General features: G+C 36.4%; 5 protein-coding genes across 7 annotated transcripts; 3 read left to right on the forward strand and 2 right to left on the reverse strand.

Moving 5' to 3' along the window:
* Positions 1 to 1,960: 1,960 nt before the first annotated feature.
* LOC116288605 (P2X purinoceptor 4) lies at positions 1,961 to 7,532 on the forward strand. The gene is made up of 12 exons (XM_089025392.1): positions 1,961 to 2,162; positions 2,652 to 2,826; positions 3,057 to 3,204; positions 3,535 to 3,652; positions 4,081 to 4,164; positions 4,428 to 4,569; positions 4,831 to 4,916; positions 5,370 to 5,414; positions 5,667 to 5,757; positions 6,131 to 6,196; positions 6,589 to 6,690; positions 7,154 to 7,532. Exons 1-12 carry the CDS (start codon positions 2,032 to 2,034, stop codon positions 7,184 to 7,186), a joined length of 1,221 nt encoding a protein of 406 aa, XP_088881518.1. The 5' UTR covers positions 1,961 to 2,031; the 3' UTR covers positions 7,187 to 7,532.
* A 1,525-nt stretch (positions 7,533 to 9,057) lies between these two features.
* Positions 9,058 to 11,531, forward strand: LOC148904368 (uncharacterized). The gene is made up of 4 exons (XM_089025390.1): positions 9,058 to 9,486; positions 9,781 to 9,929; positions 10,016 to 10,216; positions 10,614 to 11,531. Exons 1-4 carry the CDS (start codon positions 9,395 to 9,397, stop codon positions 10,778 to 10,780), a joined length of 609 nt encoding a protein of 202 aa, XP_088881516.1. The 5' UTR covers positions 9,058 to 9,394; the 3' UTR covers positions 10,781 to 11,531.
* Positions 9,848 to 12,491, reverse strand: LOC148904369 (uncharacterized). The gene is made up of 3 exons (XM_089025389.1): positions 12,078 to 12,491; positions 11,717 to 11,971; positions 9,848 to 11,444 (listed from the first exon to the last, which is right to left on the reverse strand). Exons 1-3 carry the CDS (start codon positions 12,368 to 12,370, stop codon positions 11,234 to 11,236), a joined length of 759 nt encoding a protein of 252 aa, XP_088881515.1. The 5' UTR covers positions 12,371 to 12,491; the 3' UTR covers positions 9,848 to 11,233.
* Positions 12,492 to 15,015: 2,524 nt separating this feature from the next.
* LOC116308324 (uncharacterized) lies at positions 15,016 to 23,186 on the forward strand. The gene is made up of 6 exons (XM_089025393.1): positions 15,016 to 15,306; positions 15,852 to 15,943; positions 16,675 to 16,865; positions 17,174 to 17,315; positions 17,623 to 17,682; positions 22,159 to 23,186. Exons 2-6 carry the CDS (start codon positions 15,916 to 15,918, stop codon positions 22,509 to 22,511), a joined length of 774 nt encoding a protein of 257 aa, XP_088881519.1. The 5' UTR covers positions 15,016 to 15,306; positions 15,852 to 15,915; the 3' UTR covers positions 22,512 to 23,186.
* On the reverse strand, positions 17,162 to 21,420 carry LOC148904370 (2-(3-amino-3-carboxypropyl)histidine synthase subunit 2-like). 3 transcript variants are annotated; one of them, XM_089025396.1, is made up of 7 exons: positions 21,060 to 21,420; positions 20,928 to 20,979; positions 20,593 to 20,735; positions 20,206 to 20,392; positions 19,373 to 19,490; positions 19,150 to 19,204; positions 17,162 to 17,282 (listed from the first exon to the last, which is right to left on the reverse strand). In XM_089025396.1, exons 3-6 carry the CDS (start codon positions 20,621 to 20,623, stop codon positions 19,154 to 19,156), a joined length of 387 nt encoding a protein of 128 aa, XP_088881522.1. In that variant the 5' UTR covers positions 20,624 to 20,735; positions 20,928 to 20,979; positions 21,060 to 21,420; the 3' UTR covers positions 17,162 to 17,282; positions 19,150 to 19,153. The 3 variants fall into 3 exon arrangements, with proteins under 3 accessions (XP_088881522.1, XP_088881521.1, XP_088881520.1); XM_089025395.1 differs by having other exon boundaries at positions 19,150 to 19,223; XM_089025394.1 differs by lacking the exon at positions 17,162 to 17,282 and having other exon boundaries at positions 17,666 to 19,223.
* Positions 23,187 to 23,315: the final 129 nt, after the last annotated feature.

Here is a 23,315-nt window from a genome sequence, read left to right on the forward strand (position 1 = left end):
CTCTTTTTCCATTTCTTGTAGTGCCTTTAAAAACTCGGCGTCTGCAAATTCGTCAGACTTGCCTGGGTGATGACTGCTTGAAACACCTTTTTGTTATCATAGCACCAGGAAAAGGCAGCCGCAGGGCCACCTTGATGTTGTCGATCGTAGTTTGATCGATTCTTTTCTGGTTCCGTGCAGTACAAGTAGTAATTTCATCTATAAACTAATGTAAAGTAACAGCAATTAGAAATTGCGAAACTCTTTTTGGTTTAATTTCGATTTGTATAGACAAAAATAAACTTACAATCACTATTCGTTTTTGTGATTCAGCATAATCAAGAAGCAATAAAACACTCTGCACTGTTTCCAGACTAACGTCTTGCGATATGAGGTCGTGGCTTTTGTTCGCGAATAAATGGCTTAAGAAGAGAGATCATCAATCTGCGATGCAGTTGCGCCCAAGTATTTTCGTATTGCTTACTCACTTTTGCTAGTTTGGAAGAAGACATGTGTTTAAATTCAGCCCGCTGAGTATGATTCTGACCTTGGTTTGGTAGATTTTATTATTCAGTATGCAAATTAAAACGCTGCCCCGCAAGGAGGCAAAACAACGAATGCCAACACCAAAAAAATAATCCCAAAGGACAAGTTTGTAGAGTGATTCGTTAAGATTATAAAGAAACTATTAAACAAAAGGTATACTTTTTGGCATAATGAAACGCTTAATTTTGAACAACCTCAAAGATCAATGGAATCATCAGTTAATGAAGCGGAACGGTTTGGAAATTTCATAGAACAAAGCTATTGTTTTGCGTTTGAGGATGCCGTACCGTCACGTGATACTGACCGTGCACAATGAACCAAAGCAAGTACGGATGGAAATACTAATTTCCTTATTATTTTCATGTATGAACATTTTGAAAGTGAAAACTTTCATTCGATGAATAATATTTCCAAGCAGATACAGTTAAGTTACTAGATGATAAATAAGAAAGGATGAAAAAAGGCAATTTCCTTTTCAATAATAAACAACTAATATTAATCATATAGGATTAATTAACAAATAATAATTGTCTTATAACAATTTTTTAGGGAACAAAATTCTATTAGTTTCCTAATGCTGTGAACAAACAGAGCAGCTTTCCTTATCTGTGCACTTGACAAAATAATAATGGGAAGAATGCACTGCAAGTACTGTAAGCATTTTAATCATTATCTACAATGGGCCAACTGTGTTATTTGAAGCGAGCCCCCATATTGTATGGTCAGCGGTGTCATTCATAGTCTACGCAGGAGGTTCGTCAGATGACAAACATCCTTTTGTTTTGTAGGGCGTGCACTGGGTTGCCCAATGTGCTGGTATGCTGGACCTTTTTTAACACCTAATCTTTTTTATGTACCGCTATTTGGGGGGAAGTGGTACTATGGAATATTTAGGTTGTATTTTTTTCCAGAATTCCTTAATACTTAGCGAAATGTATTTACGGCCAAAGTTACCAGCTCTAATTACCGCGTAGTATTTAACGATATCTTTATGTATATGCCTTCAAGATTGAATAATGACTGAAAGCCGTATTTTCCTTTAGGCTCTACAGTTATCTATGAACACGTCATTCGAATCCATATATGGGTTCTCTTGCGCAAGAATGCACATTTCGCGATAAGGAGACTACAAAAAAACAAAGGCACTTACGACTGGGCTGCCACAGGCAACCCAGAAAAGAACCAAAGACATTGTACGACTGGGCACCACAGGCAAACCCCTAATTAAAATGACTTCACTCTAAACAAAAGAAGTAATACTCAAGGAAATGACACACAACGAAAAATGTTGCATGCCTTTTCACATTTCTCCGGATTAGTGTGGACAAAACGAGAAAGTTCTAAGTATGTTATTCATCTCACGTGCGTGACACTTTTAACATTTTTAAATGTCCATCAAAGAGTCACGTGTGATATGCATGAAATCACAGAGCGCGTGACTCCTGTGAATCATTTCAGTTCGACCTATACTACGTAGTTGAAGCAATCTCCAAAAATTTGGACAAAATGTCCTTTTGCGGAAGTATTTGCGACGCACTTCTAGAGTATAACACCTCTAAGATTGTTCTTATAAAAAGCAAAAAAGTAGGGCTTATAAATCGACTTATTCAGCTCGCTATCATATGCTATGTTATCGGGTAAGTTTGGACATCTTTTTAGTATTTTTTAGGCTTCGAAATACTGGTTCTTCAGGTTTCTTCGTCTTCTGTCGTTTGTTTTATCGTTTTATATAATTTTCTCTTGCTTTTATATATTTTATCTGAGGTAATTTTAGCGAAAGGACAAGTTAAATGAATGTTGTGAAACTACTATGATTGTGAAACCCCTATTTGAACTTCGATCTTTTTTTAATATATATTGTCCTATTCTACACATTTTCTGCAAAGGATCGTTATTATTATTGATTCTATAATTGATTTTGAAACTTTACGAGACTAGAATTTACTGGTATTACAAGATTAGTTGGTTCATGCTCAAGCTTTTTAGTTTGTACATAAAAATTGCATCTGGTATTGTTGACTTTAACTTTATTGTTCTTTATTTGAAGTCGACTTGAATCGCTTTTTTTGCTTTGAAATATAATTCTTTGTTCACTAATATTAATGGCCGTCATTATTCGTTTCTAGGTTTGTAATTATTTATAAAAAAGGTTACCAAGAGACCGAGAAACCATACAGTTCTGTCACAACTAAAGTCAAAGGTGTTTCATTCACCAACCTAACATTAAAGAGTGGGAAACAGTTTCCGTTATATGGTGGTCCTCATGTGTGGGATGACGCTGATTATGTTATTCCTCCCGAAGTAAGATTTGATAATTTACCTTCTATCTTTTTACCCTCTTTTCTTTTTCACTTTGTTTATTCTCATTTCCTTTCATCTCCACTCCTGTCTAGTTTATTCCTCTGCTCTGCTCTCCTTTTCATTTCCCATTCCTTCCCTTCCCTTCCCTTCCCTTTTTTTCCTCCTCCTTAAATAAGCATGTTCTTTGTATCAAACAATAAACGTGTGAATCCATCTTATCCATTCTCTAGGAAAATGGTGCATTTTTTATTGCAACAGACATGATAATCACACCAGATCAAACACAAAGCATATGTCCTGAAAGTCCAGACGTAAAAGGCGAAATATGTAGAAACGACAGTGAATGCCCTGCAAATCAGCCAACCCGATATGGTCATGGTAAGGAAGATTTAATTAGTTTTAGCAAAGTCACTAGTTGTTATTCTCACACATTATTTGGTTGATCCTGGTCAACTCTTTATGGATACTGGACCCTCTATTAGAATTGGGATGTTCTATACATGAAATAACCATTTTATAATCTGAAGGTTAACTTGGCTAAGCTCAGTCTGTGGTTATGTGGGAGGTTATAAGCTGGATAGGCCACTTTAGAAATGAGCAAGACACTGGGGCGATTTTTTAAGAATTCTGGCATCTATCTACCCATTCCATTTGTCTATCCATCCATCCATTCATCTATCTATTCATTCATTCATTTTTCATTTCCAGGGATAAGGACAGGCAAGTGTGTCCCGTATAATAAAACCATGAACACTTGTCAAGTGTATGCTTGGTGTCCTATAGAATCAGATGTCACTCCTATGCCGATATTCACCCCTAGCTTACCGTAAGTAGCAAACATCAAATAATAATAATAATAATGATAATAATAATTATAATGATAATAATAATTATAATGATAATAATAATTATAATGATAAATAATAGGATTAACAGTGGATTCCACAGAGTGGCTCTTCTTCCACTGGATTCCAATTGGAATTTAGAAGTTGATTTTTGTGGAGGGAGGAAAGGAGGGAGGAAAGCAGGAGAACCCTGAAAACCCAGTTGAAGCACAGGAGAGAACCAACAGCAACTCTCATTATCAAATTTAACCACACAAGTAATAATCAAAATGAATACTGTATTATCCAATGGACTACTTCCACAATACAGTGACCATCTTGGATTGCAAGGCATTTTGGGGTGTCCAGGGAAATAATGATCATCACTATCATCATCTGTGAACATTTTTTTTTCTGACTTTAAACACAGAAAAGGAAAACCTCTACTAGATGCAAGAAATTTTACAGTATTAATCAAGAATAGTGTGCAGTTTCCAAACTTTAAAATATCCAAGTAAGAAATGTTTAAAAATAACTTGAAATAGTAGTCCTACCCAAGTTTTTTTTCAAGCTTTAGGGTTACTCAATTGTTTCTTTAGTGGGCTACCTGTGGTAAATATTATTTATGTGGCTGAAAAGGACTATAAGAGCAAGGCATCCTCTCCCCAGACCCCTTTTTCCACCTTTAGGACACAGGGATCCAAAGCATGAAAAAGTTTAAAAGAAGACGTTTGCATGAATTTAGCTGATGTCTGTTTGTGCTGTTGTCATTCTTAGGAGAAATATTGACTCAAATGCAGACTCGAAGACACTGAAGAATTGTATGTACGATAAGAAAAACTCTCCGCTTTGCCCTATATTCAAACTACAAACCATTGTAGAAGATGCAGGGGAGAACTTTACTCAGCTTGCCTTTGAGGTATGTCTGCATATGTGTTTATAGAATTTTTCTCAAGGTTCTTGATTTAAATCCCATAAAAATTGCCATTCCCAGCTCAATCCCATCTGTTTCCATTCCCATCTCAATCCCATGCTAATTCTATCCAGTTTGAATTCATTATTCCTTTTACTACCTATCATTTATAACGTTTATAGTAATAGATTCTTTATATGGGCAATTATTAACCAATTGACTGATCAAGGTGAGTAACAATAGCAATTTTCTTTTCTTCTTCGGCAGGGTGGAGTAATGGGAATCATTATTAACTGGCAATGTGATTTTGATTCTCTGTCATACTCATGTGAACCAGTCTATTCATTCAGAAGGTATGCATAATTACATTACATTACATTACGGTATGTGACGAAAGCTCATGGGACAGAGTCATTCCCCAACTGGCTGAAAATGACCAATACCTTAGCTGGGAGGTTTGGTTTTGCATATGACTTTTTGCTACTAGCCTCTAAGATTCAGTCTTATTTCACACTTTTAGTCTTATTCATACAAGAGTTTCAAATCTAAGACCACCCGTCCTAGCTACCACCCCTTGCTGAACACACACACATACCCCAACATTTTTGGTGCTCAGCAATGCTTGCCAAAGGTTTAAGGTAAAGCTGCTCTTAATTTTGCTCCCGATTCTCCATGGCTAATGGGATTTAAAATAATAAAAAATTGATACTCCCAATTACTAATATTTATCATCCTGATACTGTAACTCGGAAAGGTTTAGAGACAAAATGTTTCAATACAGCTTCTTTATCTCTTCCAACCAACAGACTTGACGATGCTCATGCACCTATTGCAGGTGGTTATAACTTTAGGTAAGTGAATATGATCACCACTATCTATAAGATTTGAAGAACAGGTTATATTGGGGACAAGGGACTAGGGACACTTGGTAAGGAGTATTCTTGATTGAAACGATGGATTCTGGACTGCTACAGGCAGTCTTACTCCTTGGACTCATGAGGTTTAGCCCTCTAATGAGTTAACAACTACCATCATCATCATCATGTTTAAGGCAATGTCCCAGTATTTTCACTACAGCTGATGATATACTTTATGGTTTGCAGACATGCTAATTATTATGTCAAGAATGATACTCTCCATCGAACATTATTCAAGTCTTATGGCATTCGTTTTGTTGTCACAGTGATAGGACAGGTAAAATAAAACTTTTAATGAATGAATGGGATTAACGAATTTAAATGGAATGAATAGATGGATGAATGAATGTATGGGATGGAATGAATGAATGAGTGGATAGATGAGTGAATTGGATGGGATGGGAAGAATGGGATTGAATGAATGAATGGAATGGATGGGTGGGTGGGAGGTAGATAGATAGGCAGATGGTTGTCCCAATGATAGTAAAGTTAAGATCTTTAGTTAATGAATGAATGAATGAATGCATGAAATTGGATGGGATGAATGAAATGGGATGAATGAAAATGGATGGCATGATAGACAAATAGTTGAATGGTTAGATGGGTTGAAAGGAAAAAAAGAAACTGAAATTTTTTTTTTTTTTTTCCAGGGAGGCAAATTTAGCGTAATACCTTTGTTTCTTAACTTGGGTTCAGGCTTGGCTCTCTTAGGAATCGTGAGTACAGATCTGAAATGTGTGATACTACAACAGTGGTACTACTACTATTTAATGGTAGCACACTCACCTCTGAAGTCTCGATCAGGAATGATTCCAGATTCCAGATTCTTCATCAACAAGAGTTTGTTACATCTCTCCCTTGATGCATTTATTCATTTTTCTCGCGAGGGGTGGGGTTGAATTTTTCTTCCTCTGCAAAACGTCACATGCTAAATTTTAAACTTGATCTTTGTGTTAGTCATGCAATGACCTTTATTAGCACAGCACAGGTGGCTTTACAGTTCAAAGTCTTATATTTTATCATCTCGAAATATTATTATCTAGTAACATGATGTTATTGTTGAAAGAATTCCATGGAATTTATTTGAGGTTCAACATTTACTTTATAGGCTACAGTCTTATGTGACATAGTTGTCCTGTATGTACTAAGAAGAAAGAACTTCTACCGGGAAAAGAAGTATCAGTATGTAACAGAAAACACAGAGCAAGAGGTAAGGATACCACAAGAGTAACTTGTAGCTTGTTTTTTCTTCTTCTTCCATTTATGCATGGCACACATTATCACAGGACATATTAGCTATAGACTGACTCTCAACCATACTTCACAGCCCAGTTGGTAAAGCCAGTGGGATTCTCAGTAGAACATTGGACTAGAATTGCGCTGGCTCTCAATGAGGCTTCTGCAGAGCTCACTAATGGTAGAGCATTGCACTAGTATAGCCTTAAAAGTCACATAATCCATTCCTGTTAAACTCCCAATTTTTTGCTAGACTTTTTTACTTGATAATTGTTTAGTAGAAGTTAATTCTTTCACTGTCACACCCAATTTAAGTTTTTTTAATTATCTATTCACACACAGTTCATGTACGTGTACAAGTACATTGTATTTACCATAATAAGTTGTGTACCTTTGATAATTCTGTTGTAAGTATTTTGTGTTTGTTACTTTTTCAGACATTCTTTAACAAATATGGCAGCACTCCTTAGATGTGTAAATTGGAATAATAAACTTGGAATTCACATTTAGTCGAACCTTACAAAACCTGGCAAACATGTATCCTTGGTAACCAGATATTGACAGGAAACTCCTCCATCCCCTCCCCCTCCCCCTCCCCCTCCCCCCAAAGGGAAGAACACAGTGAAAGATAAAGAGTGAAGTGACAAAGCTAATGTTTGGTAATACACAGTCATGGTGAAAGACGAAAGACAATCGAAAAGAAAAGTCACTTCCTAATTTAATATTAAGACATAACCCATCGGTTGGTTTGTTGCTTGCTGTCTTTACTTTCAAGTTGAAGATGGTTAGTATTCAATAAAATAGACCTATCCCGAATTCGCTTGACTGACCACGAATCAATGGTTTGAATGGTTCTTTTATTCATCAAGTTCAACCTCGACTTGAAACCATCGGTGTACAACATCCCAATTCCGATCATTTGCTTTCATTTTCAGCACGGTTATAGTGTTATCCCCTTTTAACCCTAATCCTGAATGACATGAGTGTATATTGGGAACTGATGACGTAGTGATAAAAAGGTAAAGAAGTTATCGTCCAAGAGAACAAGAGATCCGGCGGGCCTGGTTCACGACGCCCGAGAGGACGAAAGTAGGCCCAGAAATGCCAAGTGTTCTCAAGGAGGAGTATGTTCTGTTGGATGAACAAATCTTAATCTCAGAACATCGTAACTACTACGACAGAAGGCTACTCTACAACAGTCGTCTGCAAAGGATTTAGCTCTAGAAATTTTAAACTTTGATATCCTTTAGTGCCATGGCAGGTATTGTTCGCCTTAAACCTTTTGGAGGTAATTATCGTTGCGTTCTAGCACGGATTCTGACTCAGAGGCGTTCAGTCATAATCCAACATATGGTAGCTTTTCAGCCAAGTGCAAATTCCAATTGTCTGACTCTGCGGCTCCTCTCGTACTGAGCAAAATTACTGTTACAGCAACACTAAAACCAGTAGGGTAAAACTAATCTGTCTCACGACGGTCTAAACCACAGGAAGCCCGGCTTAGGAAATTGTACATGAATAAATAAATCAATAAAGTACTTTGGGTTTCCTGTGTTGAGATTTGAAACAAGACGCCAATGATAATTAAGTCAATAAAGTGCTTTGGATTTCCTGTGTTGAGATTTGAAACAAGACGCCAATGATAAATAAGTCAATAAAGTACTTTGGGTTTCCTGTGTTGAGATTTGACTAGGGCGTGCGTTACACTGATACGTTACGTTGATCTGCTATCAAGTTACTGGTAATAAGATTACAGGAAATTCAAGGTATCAGTACAGGAAACCCGGCTATATTTTCTTGATTCTTTTAGAAAAGTGACTTTGCTCTGTGGGTTTCCTGTGTTGTGATCGGTTTCCTATTACATAAGCTGTAATCAGATCTGCCCTATGATCAGATCGGCCCTGTAAACTGATAGCCGATTAAATTCAAATCAATAACCGTTGATGTTTTGTTTCTTATGGGTTGCCTGTGGTGTGTAACGCACTTTTTAGTAAGCAGTCAAAAGAGAGTGTTTACTAGAGAGTGCGTTACCAACGATTATTAATTTGAATTTAATAGGCTATCAGTTTACAGCGCAGATTTGATCACAGCGCAGATCTGATTACATCCGCAACTTTCACACCGAAACCGAAGAAAAAGTTTTCCGTCCACACATGAAAACGAAAAAAAAATTAAAGTGTATATCAGGTCTAGAATTTTTTTACGGTTTTGTCATCTCTAGATGATATAGATAAATATTCCAAAAAAAATTTTCGATTTCGAATTTTTTTCACCTCGAAATCAGCCTTCAAAGTTAGATTTCTGGCGACGCCCAGTCGTGTTGGCCGTGTTTTGGGAGACGCTATTGGACTGGCACTAGTTTTTCTGTGACGTAAATTCGGTGACACAGTTTAGATCGGCCTTTCGAAGTATTGTAAATATGCCTAGTAGGTGCGTGGTTGGAGGGTGTTCAAATATAACGAAGAAAGGCATAAAACTTCATACGATCCCTTATTTTAATGATGACCGACCAATAGCAAAGGCTAGAAGGAAAAGATGGGTCGATTTTGTGTTGAAAAGACGAACAAAATGGACGCCTACGGCGACTTCGGCAATATGCTCGGAGCACTTTTCTCCAGAGGACTACAGTCAGCGTTACTCTTTCGGAGAAGACGACAGAAAGCTGGCACACTTAGTAAGGGATGAGACCGGAATTGTGTCATACCCAAAACTTTACCCAGTTCCATCGACTAGTTCAGCTGAAGCCAACAATTCTCAAAGAAATCGCCGAAAGGTAAGTCGTCGATTGATAATAAAAAAATGTCACACGTATTGGACTATATGCCCCAACTGTAGCACTATCGTTTGTTTACTATATAGATTTTTCTAATATTATAATCATAGTATTATTCTCATATAAAAGCTATCAAGAAATAAGACATAAATGCATGACTAAATATTTGCATTCTTGCAAAAACTTGAATTGCAATATGCAAAATAAAGAAACAAATGAAATCAAACTAAGATATTCGAATAATAAGAATAATAATTTGTTATAATCATTCTCTTTGTTTTCTTTCCTTCCAAGACAAATACTTGCTGTAAGCCACTTCAACTACAATATCATTAGAGAGACAAAAAAGAAGCCAGATGGATCAGACCAAGTGAGATTTATTTATCCGAAGTTTAAAAATGGGGAGGCTACTGTAAGAGATGTGAGAATAAAACCAGATTATGGTAAGAATTGCTATTTCGGCACATCTGATTTAACAAAAAGTCAAAAAATACTTGTATACATGTTATTGTTTATCTTTTATCAATAGGGTATGTGGAAGAGATATACATCACTTTTCTCGAAGCATTGCAGAAAGAAGACATGTTAAGAGAGGCACAGAAAGAATTAAAAGAAATGACCCCACCATCAATGAACACGATGCTGGTAAAAGAAAGTAAAACTGTGGCTTTGGAAAAAAAGGAAAAAAGAAAGAGTATGGTTGTAGACAATGTACCACCCACAACACCATGTGAGTAGGATGTTATTTCCCATTGATGTTTCTAAGTTTGAAGAGTGCCATCATCATACCTGTGAAATTTGCTTAGCTGAATAGCACTGAATAGTGCTAACCAAACAAAAGAAAACAAATGAATTTGTGCTAATTATTACTACTATTTAGATTTTGTACTATTTCACTGGTTATACTGACTGCACTCTGTTTCAGTGTTCAAATATCACCAAGTCCTTATTCAGTGCTTTCACTATAGATCTTTCTTCATAATTAGACTGTTGTGTCTAAGTCATGAAGGTTTATTTCTAATATGTTGAATAATCTAACAGTCATAACATAATAGAAGTATAATATAAACTAACAATTTTGTCATCAACTATTCACTTCATGCTAATTTGTGCATTACTTTTATCAGTATCACAGGTACTTGAACAAGAAGCCAAAGCTGCCGAAATGAAGAAAACAAAGAAGATTGGAGAAGGCAGGATAGAGAAATCAATCCCTCATTGCACTCATTGCAAGAATCCCATGAAAGGACACAAGAATGTGAAAGACTGCCCTAAAAACCAGAAAAGCAGTTAATACTCTCTTGCTTTTAGAGTGAAGTTACTAAACCCGTGAAATAGAAATTACTTGTTAAGGTGTAATAGTCAAATAGACACAAAAGAAAACAATGGCATTAGAGTCTCAGTGCTAAGGTGTATTAGTCTACTATCCATTTCACTGGTTTAGTGACTTCACTCTTATATTAATATGTAGAAATGTATCATTTTGTAATACTTTTTACAATTAATTATTTTATAATTTTTTATTATAGTTGTAAGTGCAATACAAAGTGACAAATACAAAACGACCCTCATAAAGGCAATTTGAGTCATTTCTATTAGACCCATGATACAAAGTTGTATAATTAGTGAGGAGAGTCGAAGTAAAACAAAAGAAAACAGTGAATATCTACTACTATGTAGTGCAATTTTTTTCATGCTTCGAGTAAAATCACTCTAATGCAATGTTCTGTTTATAATATAATATGTATCACTCGTTATCTTCGTATCCACAAAAATCGGTGCTAGGAAACTGTTTTCTTATCGAGTGGTATGCACAAGCAGGCAGTGGGATTCTCTTGGATCCTCCTCCTTGATAACCATGACAAGCACAAGCAGGCAGTGGGATTCTCTTGGATCCTCCTCCTTGATAACCATGAACCAATTGGGTGAATTCCCTGTAAGCTGTTGCACGGAGAAGCCTAAAATATGAAATGATAATTTGTTAGTATATAAACTTATCAAACAAACAAGAATATATTCTTGAAATAAACAACTGTCAGTTACAATTGCTATTTACATCATTATCATGGAAATAAGTAATACTTTAAAACGGCATGGTATGACTTGTAAAGCACGTGAACAGTAAAAGATATAAGAAAATAAGGAAGAAAACATTAGTCATAGTTATCTTACTTGTTCTGGGCCCATGTAATTAAAACTAAGCTTAGAAGAAAAAAAAGGATTTACTCACTCTTCTTCACTGCCAGTTTGTCTATACTTATATCCGTCGATAGTGCGGTACTTGGCACATGATGAACGTAGGGACCAGCGATTTAAACAAACAGGCTCAAACCCTGGATGTAAGGTCACACAAATGGGAGGTACTTCCAATTCTTCGAGCACTTCGGAAGACTTCAGTGACTCGAGACAACCCTCTATTTCGTGACAGCAATTACACTCTTGAGGTTTTTGAAGTAAGTCTTTCTTGCAATGACCGCATCTACACCTAAAAGAGGAAACGTTTAGATTTGCGAGTTAGTAAAAAAATCAAAACGAAACTAAATATTTTGCAAAAAGAGTGAGCTTGTAGCTAGATCTTGATAGTTACGTACCAAGCGCTATTCGGCGTGACGCCATCAAATCTTTCTTGAAGCTTTTCATTTCTCTTCTCGATCTTTGAAATTTCTTCGTTATATTCACTGAGCCAGTCCGCATCAGCAAGTGGTTCTGAAGAATATGGTCCTACCAATTCGTGAGATTCAGACCTGGGGTAGCTATCATCTGACTCGTGTGTTTCAGCATGTTGATGGCATTCGTCCTCTATTTCTCCATCCTCTTCCTCTGAATATATACTTGAAATCTCGCTTTCAGAGCTGCAATCACTCCCGTAATAGTTCGTAGCCATCTTGTGAAATTATATATTGAAATTTATGTTTTTTGAAGGAATGAAAGTCACTAACGGGTCAATGTTTACAATACTTTGTCTACTCGTATCCTTGACAATCGCTTTTCTCGGTTCTCGAAATTACGTCACTAGTTACCAGTCTCCTAAAACACGGCCAACACGACTGGGCGTCGCCAGAAATCTAACTTTGAAGGCTGATTTCGAGGTGAAAAAAATTCGAAATCGAAAAATTTTTTTTGGAATATTTATTCATATCATCTAGAGATGCCAAAACCGTAAAAAAATTCTAGACCTGATATACACTTTAAATGTTTCGCGTCCACACTAGTCCGATCAGAGGCAGCAAAAACGCTTCATTGCACATCTGAGTATGTGCATCGAAGCTGAAATTGAGTCCGCGGAATATTTTTAGCCTTCCCGCCATATTCCCATGACAATCATGACGTCATCGTATTCGAAAAATTTCGGATACGAAATGTTCTTCGCCCACACTAATACGGCTAGACGGTGTTTTCAAATTGTTCCACTCTGGAGACCGTATTCGAAAAAAAAAAAAACGTTTTCGGTGAAGAATTGTTCCGGATTCGCAAAATTTCGATAATAGTTTTAAAAAATTAACTTATTTATTTTAGGACTATTACATCACATTTTCTCTCTATCATAAAACAAATCCCACAGTCACGTGACAAGCCTGCGTTAACAGCCGTTCCTTGCACTTCCATCCGTATCCAAAGCGGCTGTTTACACATGCTATCACGTGGTATGTGACCCCACCCACTGTGTTTGACGAAACACTCAAACGATGCTGCTTAGAGTTGTTTGTTGATTGAGCACTTTGTTTGACTCTCCGGAATACTTGGTTATTACATTTATGGTGGGTTTTGATTATTACATTTATGGTTAAATTTTATTTTATTTATGATGGGGTCGATTATTACATTTACGGTTGACTGTTATTACATTTATGGTTGTTATTACATTTATGGATGTTATTACATTTATGGGTGTTATTACATAAGGGTATTACGCCTGAAAGCCTATGGAAGCACACTTTCAAATGAAGGGCATGGTACGCACCAAAGCCCGGCTCCAAGAGAAAGTGTGGTGGCCACAAATGGATAAACAAGTTGAACAATTTGTCAAATTTAGTTAAGTTTAGTTTAGTTGTCACAATATAAACATATACATTTTATAAAACTTGAGACATACAAATTTTGTGACTGGCGAAGAAAACAGAACTTTCGTCCCAATTGATATTCCCTCTCCATACAATTTACATACAGTACAAACATGATTAGCATTGAGATTGACGAGGAAAAAACAATAATATAAAGAAAACATATCAAAATTTATCAAAATTCAAATTCAAAGGATTTTAAGGTGTAATGTATCCTCGTCTGCACGTCCTCCGGTGTTTATGGGCGCCGATGAATCAGTCGAAAACGAGGTCACCCAGTTATTATTTCACGATAAAAGATATAAAATTACATGAATGGCTTTAAATAAGAAAAGTATTTAAAAAAAGACCTTTGTTTTGATCTGAATTAGCGCTAACAGCCTTTATTTTGAATGAGCTGCTTGGCTCAACCTTGCAAGATGACTGGGTGACCTCGTTTCCGTGCGTTCATCAGCCATTATGAGAAGGGTGTATTCCGGTGCATTTTGAAGTGCAGAGTTCAATTTATCTAGAACATTAAGGGTGGAATCAGGAGGACGGTAAAAGGTGTAAAGCATCACAGATTTACAACTAGGCCTCACAAGTTCAACAACAATTAGTTCAGTATCATCTCTTTCAAGATCTTGACGACGAGCAGATTGTATGTCGATCTTGACTGCAATTAGGCCACCTCCACCGGTTCTTCCATTCCTGTCACGACGGTAGATATTATATCCTGGTAAAAGTTCACGGTTCATTATTGTACTATTCAGCCACGTTTCACTGAGGCAGACGGCGTCGTAGTCGTTCCAATACACAAGGTGCTGCAGTAAGGTGATCTTTCACGCTTTCACTGAGCTGTTGTCGTTCAGCGTCGAAAAGGACTTCAGACTTCTGGTGTTCAAATAGGCGACATGCATAGTTAGGAGCACACTACTGAGTAATGTTAGGCCAGATAAGTTTAGAACGTTTACCATGATCTAACTCGTGCACTCAACAAGAAAGGTCTTACGCGCGCTTTCTCCCAACCTAACGATTTTACAGTTTTCCGTGTTTGATACTCTGATCAAAACACGCGGGATGTTGGGAGAACACGAGAGGAGCGTAGGAAACCACGACGCGTAGCGGAGTGGTTTCCAGCTTCTCGAGTGTTCTCCCAACATCCCGCGTGTTTTGATCAGAGTATCAAACACGGAAAACTGTTTTCGATCTGTTAATTATAAAATAACAAACGCGCGAAAAGATCGAAAAAAAGCGAAATCTTAGTAAATTCTCCCTACCTGCCGTCTTATTCAAACTGACCAATGAGCGCGCGCGATAGATTAAAAATGACGATAGCGTGTTTTGATACTCTCATCAAACATGGTTTTCGACCAATCATAGCACGCGTAGTATCCCAATTATTCACCCTATTCACACGATCTAAATGGCTAATACCCAGGGTCGAAGCCGTCTTAAATGATCATCTAATAAGTCATCTGAGCAACTAATTACATATTCATATACAATTCGACCAATCAAATCTCCGCGTTGTCTGCGGACTAGAAGAGACAAAGTCCAGGTTTGATTCTCGCTACTACACTGTATTATAAATCGATGTATCATGGCCGAATGCAATACAAGTAGAAATCGCAAAAGAACATACAACAAAATTAACGATGTTCAGAGATCAAAGCTACAGGAGTTTTATGATGACGGCATGAAAACATGCGCTTCCGTCAATCGCGACAAAATCGATAAGGCAGCCGAAGAAACAGGACTTAGTATTGAGCAAGTCAAGGTGAGTTATATTACTTTGTTCGAGTCTTAAATTAGGCATTTAAACTGATTTTATTCCCAACATTTCATAGCTATATCATTGTATTTGTAATCGATTCCATCCCTTACTTAGTTTACTGTATGAAACAAAGTCATTTTTCCTGAAGGTACGGGTCAATTGTTAAGCTGAATAATAATGGCACGTGGGGATATACGCCAAACTGACCTCAACACAAAGCGTATTTTGATACACTAGCAAATTTTCCTTTAACAATTGTTGTTCCTATAAAAGAGTACCATGTTGATAAAAATCTGGCAAAGAGTAAAAAAAGCAACGATCATCTTGCACGTACTGAAGCCGTCGAAAGCCAATAAAAAACATCTCTTTTCTTAAAAATAACAAGACAGCTAAATGCGAGGGAGGAATTCGAAATACGAGCATGTAAAAGAAGAAATTTCTTTTAATTCAACTTATTACCTGGTGAAAATGGGGGGAGGAGGGGGAGGGGAAAGGTATATATGCAATCTGAGTAGTTTTTAATGAATTTAAATATATCATACTTGTAGAAGTGGATTGGCTCCAAAGCCAATCAAGATACCCACTGGATCACGTGGCTCACATTCCTATAACATGTTTTGTGCAGAATATTTCAAGTCAGGTCAGTACTCAACAGTTTACTAGCCTATGATACTTGTGAATAATATCAATGAAACATTTGTGACAAGCAGTAGTGTGTCATGTTATTGAAAACAAGAAGCATGAAAAAGTGCATGCATGATTCTTAATATGCATTTTGAACTAGCAGCCAAAAGAAAGATTTTGGTCTCAGCCATCATTGCCAACAATGCATAGTAAAACAGTGGTAAAACAAAGGATTGTGCACAGTCACGCTTGAAAAAAAAGTGAACAAAGACCTATAACAAAAGGGCTTCCTAACCATTCCCTTCTATTAATTATATATGCCCAGGAATTTAAAAGCTAGACAAAAGGAATAATTGGGTTTTATCTGCACAAAACGATTGCCAATTTTATTGCCCACATATTGCCATATTGTCCTATTGTTTCAAGGTGAATAATTGACAATTATACCGAAAGTCCAAATGCATGGTGTAGTAGTCAATAGCACCTGAGGCCAATGGCTGAATGGGCTTTTGTATCACACATGTAGACCATGTGAGTGTATTTTTATTGAGATCTAATAGTTTTAGTACAAATCTACTAATCTGTCCTGACTACAATGCTGCAAGCAATATTGAATTTAGCTAGTTTTAAAGAGAAGATGCAAGTAAATAATAGTAAGATAAGTAGTATAGCTAAACATTCCAGGTGTGTATTTCAAGAATACATATAAACCTTAATTAATTATAAATATTATTAACTTTTCTTTAGATGAATGCAGGAAAATGTCTTTGCCTGAAAAGAATAAAGAAGCATCCAAAAAGTGGAAGGAAATGACTTCTGCAGAGAAAGAGAAGTATAAACTCAATGCAGACAGTTTAAAGTCTCCAGATGTTTCAGAGCTAAACGAGGCTCAAAAATTAAAGCTAATATCTGTTCACAGAAAAAATCTCCTCAGAGAGGTATGTAATAAGGTTTCAGTAATTACATAATGAATTTCAGACCACAAAGTCCAGTAAACAATATTATAAGTCACCTCTTGACTGATAATCAAAATTACATGAACGTCAGAAAAATTAATAACTTACAAGTACATATGTTTGGCTGCATATAAATAGAAGTAGATTTCTTATTTTAGTCTTTTGGATGAAGTAACATTCAAGATTGCATTAAGATTTTTTATTTACAATCAAAATTCTTCAGCTGCCCAAATCCTCTTTTGGTAACCTCAGCATACTGTAGAAACACTTTTTTGTGTGTTATATTTCAGATGTTTCTTGAAGGCATGGGATGTGAGTCTTCCATTGTTTTTAAAGACACTTCTGGCCAGGTTTACAACTTTGGATCAAGTGCAGGATTGTCTTTTCTGTCCCTAAATCCTGAGATTAACATCAAATTCAGAGATCACTTTGGTAGGTCATAAATTTAAAACGACTGTATCCATACTTCCTTCAAATCTTAACAAAATTACCCTCAATTTGGGTACTTCCTCAAAAACATCACACACTTATTCATTACTTGTCATAGTAACCATAAAAAACAATGTAGCAAGAGCTGTGTAGGTGTATATTAAAGAAAGTTTACCAATAGTTTATTTCCAAAATTTATAGCTTGGTCATTTAAAGTTTGTTTTAGTCATAGACCACCCAATCCTGTGTTATATATCTATCTAGGTATAGTAAACCTATACTTATTTAATACATTTCATTTGTCCTTTAGTATGTAGTGATGAGAGATACACATACAAAAATGTTCAGGAGCTATTTAATTCTAAATACAGTAAGTGAAAAAGTATTGATAATTCATGGTATTACTGTTTAATCATATTACAATTTCCTTAAGATACTTTATTGAAGAATGGGGTGAAACCTTACTATCAATATGCGAAAGTTGAAAACAAAACATTGGCTTAAATAGCCCACTTCCGAGATATGCTTCCCTTATCGCGCACAAAGGTTTCAGTATGAGGCTACATGGGAAATACTCAGTTATTCGTGACAGGTGGTAAGAATTAGTTTAATTTAGCATGTAGCCTCATACTGAAACCTTTGTGCGTGACAAGCAAAGCATATCTCAGAGGTGGGCTATTAAGCCATCATGAATATAGAGTGCCAACCACAATCCCTACTACTTGAGCATCCCTGGCCTTCTGTATCATATAATGTCTAAAAACAAAATAATCCAGCTTATACAAAAACAATATTAAGCAAAGGGAATGAATGCCAGAATGATGGTGTTTGAGAAGTGTCCCTAGACAGATTATCTAAGAATGAGTTGATCTTTAGTACAACAGTCAGTATTGAAAAGATCATCCTGGGATTTCCAATTTCATGAACATTATCCTTTGTTCCTGATATACCTTAAAGAATTTTTAGTACCTCTTAACTAATCTCTGAGATTTCCTGTCACTCGCCTCTGGTCACTCACCTTCTGCACCACAGACCAGGAAGCCCAGAGGGAGGAGGGGAGGTTAGGTGTACAACAACAAACATATAATGGCCCATTTTCATATTTTACAAAAGCAGTCCCTGTATTTTCCTTTTGTCCTTTACTGTCTACACCCCTCCCCAGGGATATTAGGCTAGGTATTAAATCCCAATCTGGAGGCATAATACTAAAATACTAACAAATCACTCATGATTTTAAGCCGCAGGGCTGCTACTAGTGCCTTACCACCATTTGCATTACTATGCGGCCACCCCAGACACAAATCGTGTCGTGTAGTTTGAATAGACTCCCGTCAATCAAAAACCTCATTTTACTTGGATGTACTCAAACTCATTGCAATTGCTTTTGGAACTTTCCTTTGTGATATCTGACTGAGAAAGTTTGATAGAAAAGCCAACTCACTGATCCAAACGTGTATAAATGGCGTCAACATGAATGATTGACAGTTTGATAGAAAAGCCAACTCACTGATCCAAACGTTTATAAATGGCGTCAACATGAATGATTGACAGTTTGATAGGAAAGCCAACTCACTGATCCAAACGTTTATAAATGGCGTCAACATGAATGATTGACAGTAGTCTATTGCAAACTACACGACTCGATTTGTGTCTGGGGTGGCCGCGTAGTAATGCAATCAACGGTTATATGCAGCCCGTAAAGTCCTCCACTGATCTTGTAAAGTGCCATTAAGCATTATTATTTATTATCCTTACTTGGCCAAATTAGTAAAAGCAAATATCAAACAGTGACCAAGGAAAATACAAGGATGGCTTGTTTCTTTCTAATGTTTTGTACCTTTTCATAAGGGCTTTGTTGACATTAATATTCTCTTGTCTGGCTGTGTCCATGACTGGGTCATAGGAATAAAACTTAATTAAAAAAAAAACAAACACATGCAAATAAATTAATTGATATCATCAATATTGTTAGGGCTACCACAATGAGAAACATAGTTTTGGGATCCCTGTGGAATTACTACAGGAACCACAGGAAGCCCAATCCCATCTTTGATACTGACCTGACATTTGTTATAGGACATAATTAGATTAGTTAGATTCAGTGATTGTTGTCCAATATAAAACACTTTATATTCATCAATATTGTGGTCTTCTGGTAAACAGAATTCATAACCAAACCTAGAATGAAATAAGGGCAGAGCATTAAAATAACGTCGACATTACAGTTATGAGCAGTTTAAATAAATAAATAAATCCCTTTTATTTAAGTGTCTAGTCGTTCTAGTGCTTTTGCACTAATTGGGGACACTTTTCTTTCAAACCCACTACCACTTCATTTAATATTCTATGCACACAATGCTCAACTCACATGTTGATTTTTACAGAGTAAAAATAAGTTTGGTACATTTCTCACTTTACCATACCACAAACCCGTATCCAGAATTGGAGCAATGATCTGATTGGTTATGTAAGTAATTTGAATCCTGTAGTGCTCCTGGTTGGATACAGGGCTAAAACAATGTAGTGTTACAGAAGCCGAAAGCATTACCGTATAGTTTCAGAAATTATCCATACCCCCCATAGAGAAATTTCGAATTTCCAAAGGGTGGGGGGTCAGAAAAATTACAGAGTTCGTATGGAAGAAAATTACCAGGAGTGGGGGGTTGGGGGGGAGGGGAGTGGATAATATCTGGAACTACACATTGTGAATACAGCCCAAGAAGCGTTGGTACTGAGGCTGTAATGATGTTTTTGGGTCTGATCCATGCCTAAAATGCAGCTAAAACAGTGGCATAGAATGATTGGACAAATTAGTGTAAATTTAAGGCCTTATGCGTCTCCTGATATGGTCAGCCATGATGATGATGATGATTATGATGATGATTCTCCTTACCTTCGGATCCAATGTTTTCCATTCTTCCCATTTTCTTTTTCCTCAATATTTTCTTCATGTTCCTTTTCTTCATGTTTATTTTTTTTAGAATTTATAGAATGATTTATTACTTTATTTGTTAATGTTGGTTCTAGTCTGGAAACCACCATATTTTTATAATCTTTTCGTAGTTTATTTTCGAGTGTTTCTGTGAAGAAAAAATCAGAATAAAAAAAAATTAATTACTTCTGCTCTGGCAAACTTTGGAAAACCTCATAAACACTGCTTGAGCAGTTAATATCGTCTCATAATCACTGGTTGCTTGACCAATCACAGCATACAAAACTCTATATTCAAGTCTAAAATTATGCAGTAACACAATACTAAGACAATATTATTGATATTTACCTATACAATGGTAATAAATGACATCATACATGATAATTATACTTGTGGTTTTGTCAGGTAACAAAGTATTCAAGTGTTGATGACAAGAATCAATATTTAACTCTTGTTTGCCAAATACATAACAGACTGCTAAACGTCTTGTCCTAAAAATGTAAAGAAACAATAAAGATAAAGGTTATGTTTTACATTTCTTACGAAGCCAATGGTGGGGCACCTATTACCTACAACCACCCCCCCCCCCCCCCCCCCTTCCATTACCCCCTTTTCATTGTTGCTCCATTTTAAGGCTTCTTATTGGGCCTCTAGACTACACAATAAGGCAACTCTGTACTTACGGACTTAAGCAAGCTCTACCATAGTGAATGATGGCATCAGCTTTGATATGTTCTGCAGCAATGGATGAAGTAGATATCAACAACATAGTACCATGTCTGACAATATCATGCTTTCCTAGACTTCCTACATACCTGCGGTAATTGAGCGAGGCTTTCTTGTGCACTTCAGAACGATAGATCACTTTCTTGTACTTTCTACTTCACGAGAATCATAATACGGTTTTAATTCCTTTTGCTTCGCGTGTTTTAAAGCATCGCATGCACGACCATGTTCATTATCCAATTAGGGTCATGTCACGACATTTGTGTGATCAGTTGACACTCTTTGCTTTCACTGTAAATGCCCTTAATGTTGGTGAGGTGTTTCAAGTGACAAGCACACAAAAGTGTTATATTTACATTCCCACTTAATTTCCTTTTACGTGCAAGACAAACCAGCGTAAGAGATCGGAAGATTTTCAAAGCCATCACGATCACGATAGCATGCTCATAGTCTGACGTACATCTGTCAGGAATTTTAATTGCTTACGATTAATGTCATTTCCGGTGTTTACTTAGTATGGCTTTATTAGACTGCCAATAATCATGTTTCGTTGGGCATAAAAAGAACATTTGCCATCTTCCTTGTTGATATCTCGATCTTCATCAGAAGAGTATTTTCAGGTCAAACAATTAACAGTATCGAAGGTTATGACATTCTTGGATCGGATTTTCGGAACTACAACAGGCGATGCAATCTATTTATAAAAGAACCAACGCTCAATGAGCAAAGATGATCATATCCCGTTCTAATATTTCTAGCTATTAAAATGATCGGGCATACAGTTAAATGTAAATCCAACACATTCTCGTGAAGTAAATAATTTATTGCCTTTAGAACGGTTTTCATCTTTCAAAATTCTACTGCCGGTAACTCACACGAAAATCCGAATCTATTTCCACTAATAAAGTAACAATGCACTAAAGTTAACTATAATCTGAGTTTGCTGTATTTTCTTATGGTAAAGTTGTCTTCAGTTTACGAAGTAAATCGCAGTTTAAACAAATAAAATTTGCGAAAAAATCAAAATTCTTTAAACGGATATCAAGAAGTAGATACTTTTTTATTTTATTGACAAATCAAATGCGTTCTTACTTAAAGCTTAAGCATGGTGCAAAAAGCAAATGTATCAGTCTCAACATGTCGTTAACGTACACTGTGGTTTGAATTGCTTTTCATTATTGCTTTCAGTTGATTTAACAAGCTCCAGGCCGATTGAGACGAATACCAGCACTCAGCTTCAATCAACAACCTCCAACGTGGGAAGCCTGGAAATGAAAGTTCATGAGCTTGCCAGTGAAGTTCAAGGCTTGAGAAACAGCATCCAAGAAATGAGAAATGTAATTTTATCATTTCTTAAATGCAGAAACTGCATAAAAGTGCAATACAATCCACTGGGATGCCAGCAAAATTGGGCATCCCTGTGGAGCCGGAAGCTTCATGTGGTGGAGACGACGATTCTAACAATACCAGTTTCACAAGTACAGTTGCTTCTTCTCCAGTCCACAGTGGCAGCTTGTCACCAAAAGAAGCTCCGACGGTGACTAAAATCATGCCAGCTAAGCCTAACTTACCACCCTTTCCTTCCCAAGCCGATATTGCACCTCCCGCTGACGAAAAAGTTCTTCCAGGGGCGTATATGTCCCTAAAAGACTGCTGGACAAAATAACAACAAAATTGCCAAAAAACTTTATATTAAAAGTTTTTGAAATTGTGTTTAGCCGCCAGGAAGCTGCTCAAAGCAGTGTTGAAGGAAAGGGAGAAAAGCTCAGAAAACTGGACTCAATCCGCCTGAGTGCGGTTTTTGAGCAACATCAAATGAAATTTAGCAAAACACCAGAATTAAGCTGTCATGGGAGGACATGAAAAAAATCATTGATTCAAAGTGCAGAATGGTCCGCAATGGCAGGTGTAAGATGTGGGGTGGCGTTGAAAACTGAAGAGAAGATAAGTGCATGACTATCTATTTTAATAATTCACATTTTGTACAATATTACTAATCAAAATGGACTCAGTGTTTTAGAGTTAAACTGACCGAAATTTACATGGACAACAGCGATTATCATAGCTGATATTCATTTCTTAAGCTTCTTCTGTATATAAAGAGTTTTTTGATTTCTTTAAAGATTTAAGATATATACATCATGATAATATTATAAAATACTGACATCAATAGCTCAGTACACGTATAGACATTATCATGATCATTTATTATTATACCAGCTAAAAAGTACATATACTATTCTATACCTGAGATGTATGATGAAATAATATATATGAAGGTAGAATAAACTACTTTTTATTATATTTTAATATTGTGTTCCCAGGTTTTCCCATATTGTTAGTGT

This window comes from Actinia tenebrosa, unplaced genomic scaffold, assembly GCF_029948245.1.
Source record: "Actinia tenebrosa isolate PJP-AT-01 unplaced genomic scaffold, QUT_ActTen_1.0 utg165__unscaffolded, whole genome shotgun sequence".
In the NCBI taxonomy this organism is placed as follows: Eukaryota; Metazoa; Cnidaria; class Anthozoa; order Actiniaria; family Actiniidae; genus Actinia; species Actinia tenebrosa.

What these genes read in the sequence shown, in the direction of transcription:
- LOC116288605 (XM_089025392.1), top strand. Translation starts at nt 2,032, where the DNA reads ATGTCCTTTTGCGGAAGTATTTGCGACGCACTTCTAGAGTATAACACC. An exon ending in CCAGTCTATTCATTCAGAAG is followed by an intron (nt 4,917 to 5,369) that starts GTATGCATAATT and finishes TCCAACCAACAG; the next exon opens with ACTTGACGATGCTCATGCAC. An exon ending in GCAGGTGGTTATAACTTTAG is followed by an intron (nt 5,415 to 5,666) that starts GTAAGTGAATAT and finishes TATGGTTTGCAG; the next exon opens with ACATGCTAATTATTATGTCA.
- LOC148904368 (XM_089025390.1), top strand. Translation starts at nt 9,395, where the DNA reads ATGAGACCGGAATTGTGTCATACCCAAAACTTTACCCAGTTCCATCGA. An exon ending in CTCAAAGAAATCGCCGAAAG is followed by an intron (nt 9,487 to 9,780) that starts GTAAGTCGTCGA and finishes TTTCCTTCCAAG; the next exon opens with ACAAATACTTGCTGTAAGCC. An exon ending in GAGAATAAAACCAGATTATG is followed by an intron (nt 9,930 to 10,015) that starts GTAAGAATTGCT and finishes TTTTATCAATAG; the next exon opens with GGTATGTGGAAGAGATATAC.
- LOC148904369 (XM_089025389.1), bottom strand. Translation starts at nt 12,370, where the DNA reads ATGGCTACGAACTATTACGGGAGTGATTGCAGCTCTGAAAGCGAGATT. An exon ending in GTCACGCCGAATAGCGCTTG is followed by an intron (nt 11,972 to 12,077) that starts GTACGTAACTAT and finishes TTCCTCTTTTAG; the next exon opens with GTGTAGATGCGGTCATTGCA. An exon ending in CAAACTGGCAGTGAAGAAGA is followed by an intron (nt 11,445 to 11,716) that starts GTGAGTAAATCC and finishes TTCATATTTTAG; the next exon opens with GCTTCTCCGTGCAACAGCTT.
- LOC116308324 (XM_089025393.1), top strand. Translation starts at nt 15,916, where the DNA reads ATGTTTTGTGCAGAATATTTCAAGTCAG. An exon ending in TGCAGAATATTTCAAGTCAG is followed by an intron (nt 15,944 to 16,674) that starts GTCAGTACTCAA and finishes ACTTTTCTTTAG; the next exon opens with ATGAATGCAGGAAAATGTCT. An exon ending in CAAATTCAGAGATCACTTTG is followed by an intron (nt 17,316 to 17,622) that starts GTAGGTCATAAA and finishes TTTGTCCTTTAG; the next exon opens with TATGTAGTGATGAGAGATAC.
- LOC148904370 (XM_089025394.1), bottom strand. Translation starts at nt 20,623, where the DNA reads ATGTATGATGTCATTTATTACCATTGTATAG. An exon ending in CATTTATTACCATTGTATAG is followed by an intron (nt 20,393 to 20,592) that starts GTAAATATCAAT and finishes TTTTCTTCACAG; the next exon opens with AAACACTCGAAAATAAACTA. An exon ending in GGAAAACATTGGATCCGAAG is followed by an intron (nt 19,491 to 20,205) that starts GTAAGGAGAATC and finishes ATTTCATTCTAG; the next exon opens with GTTTGGTTATGAATTCTGTT.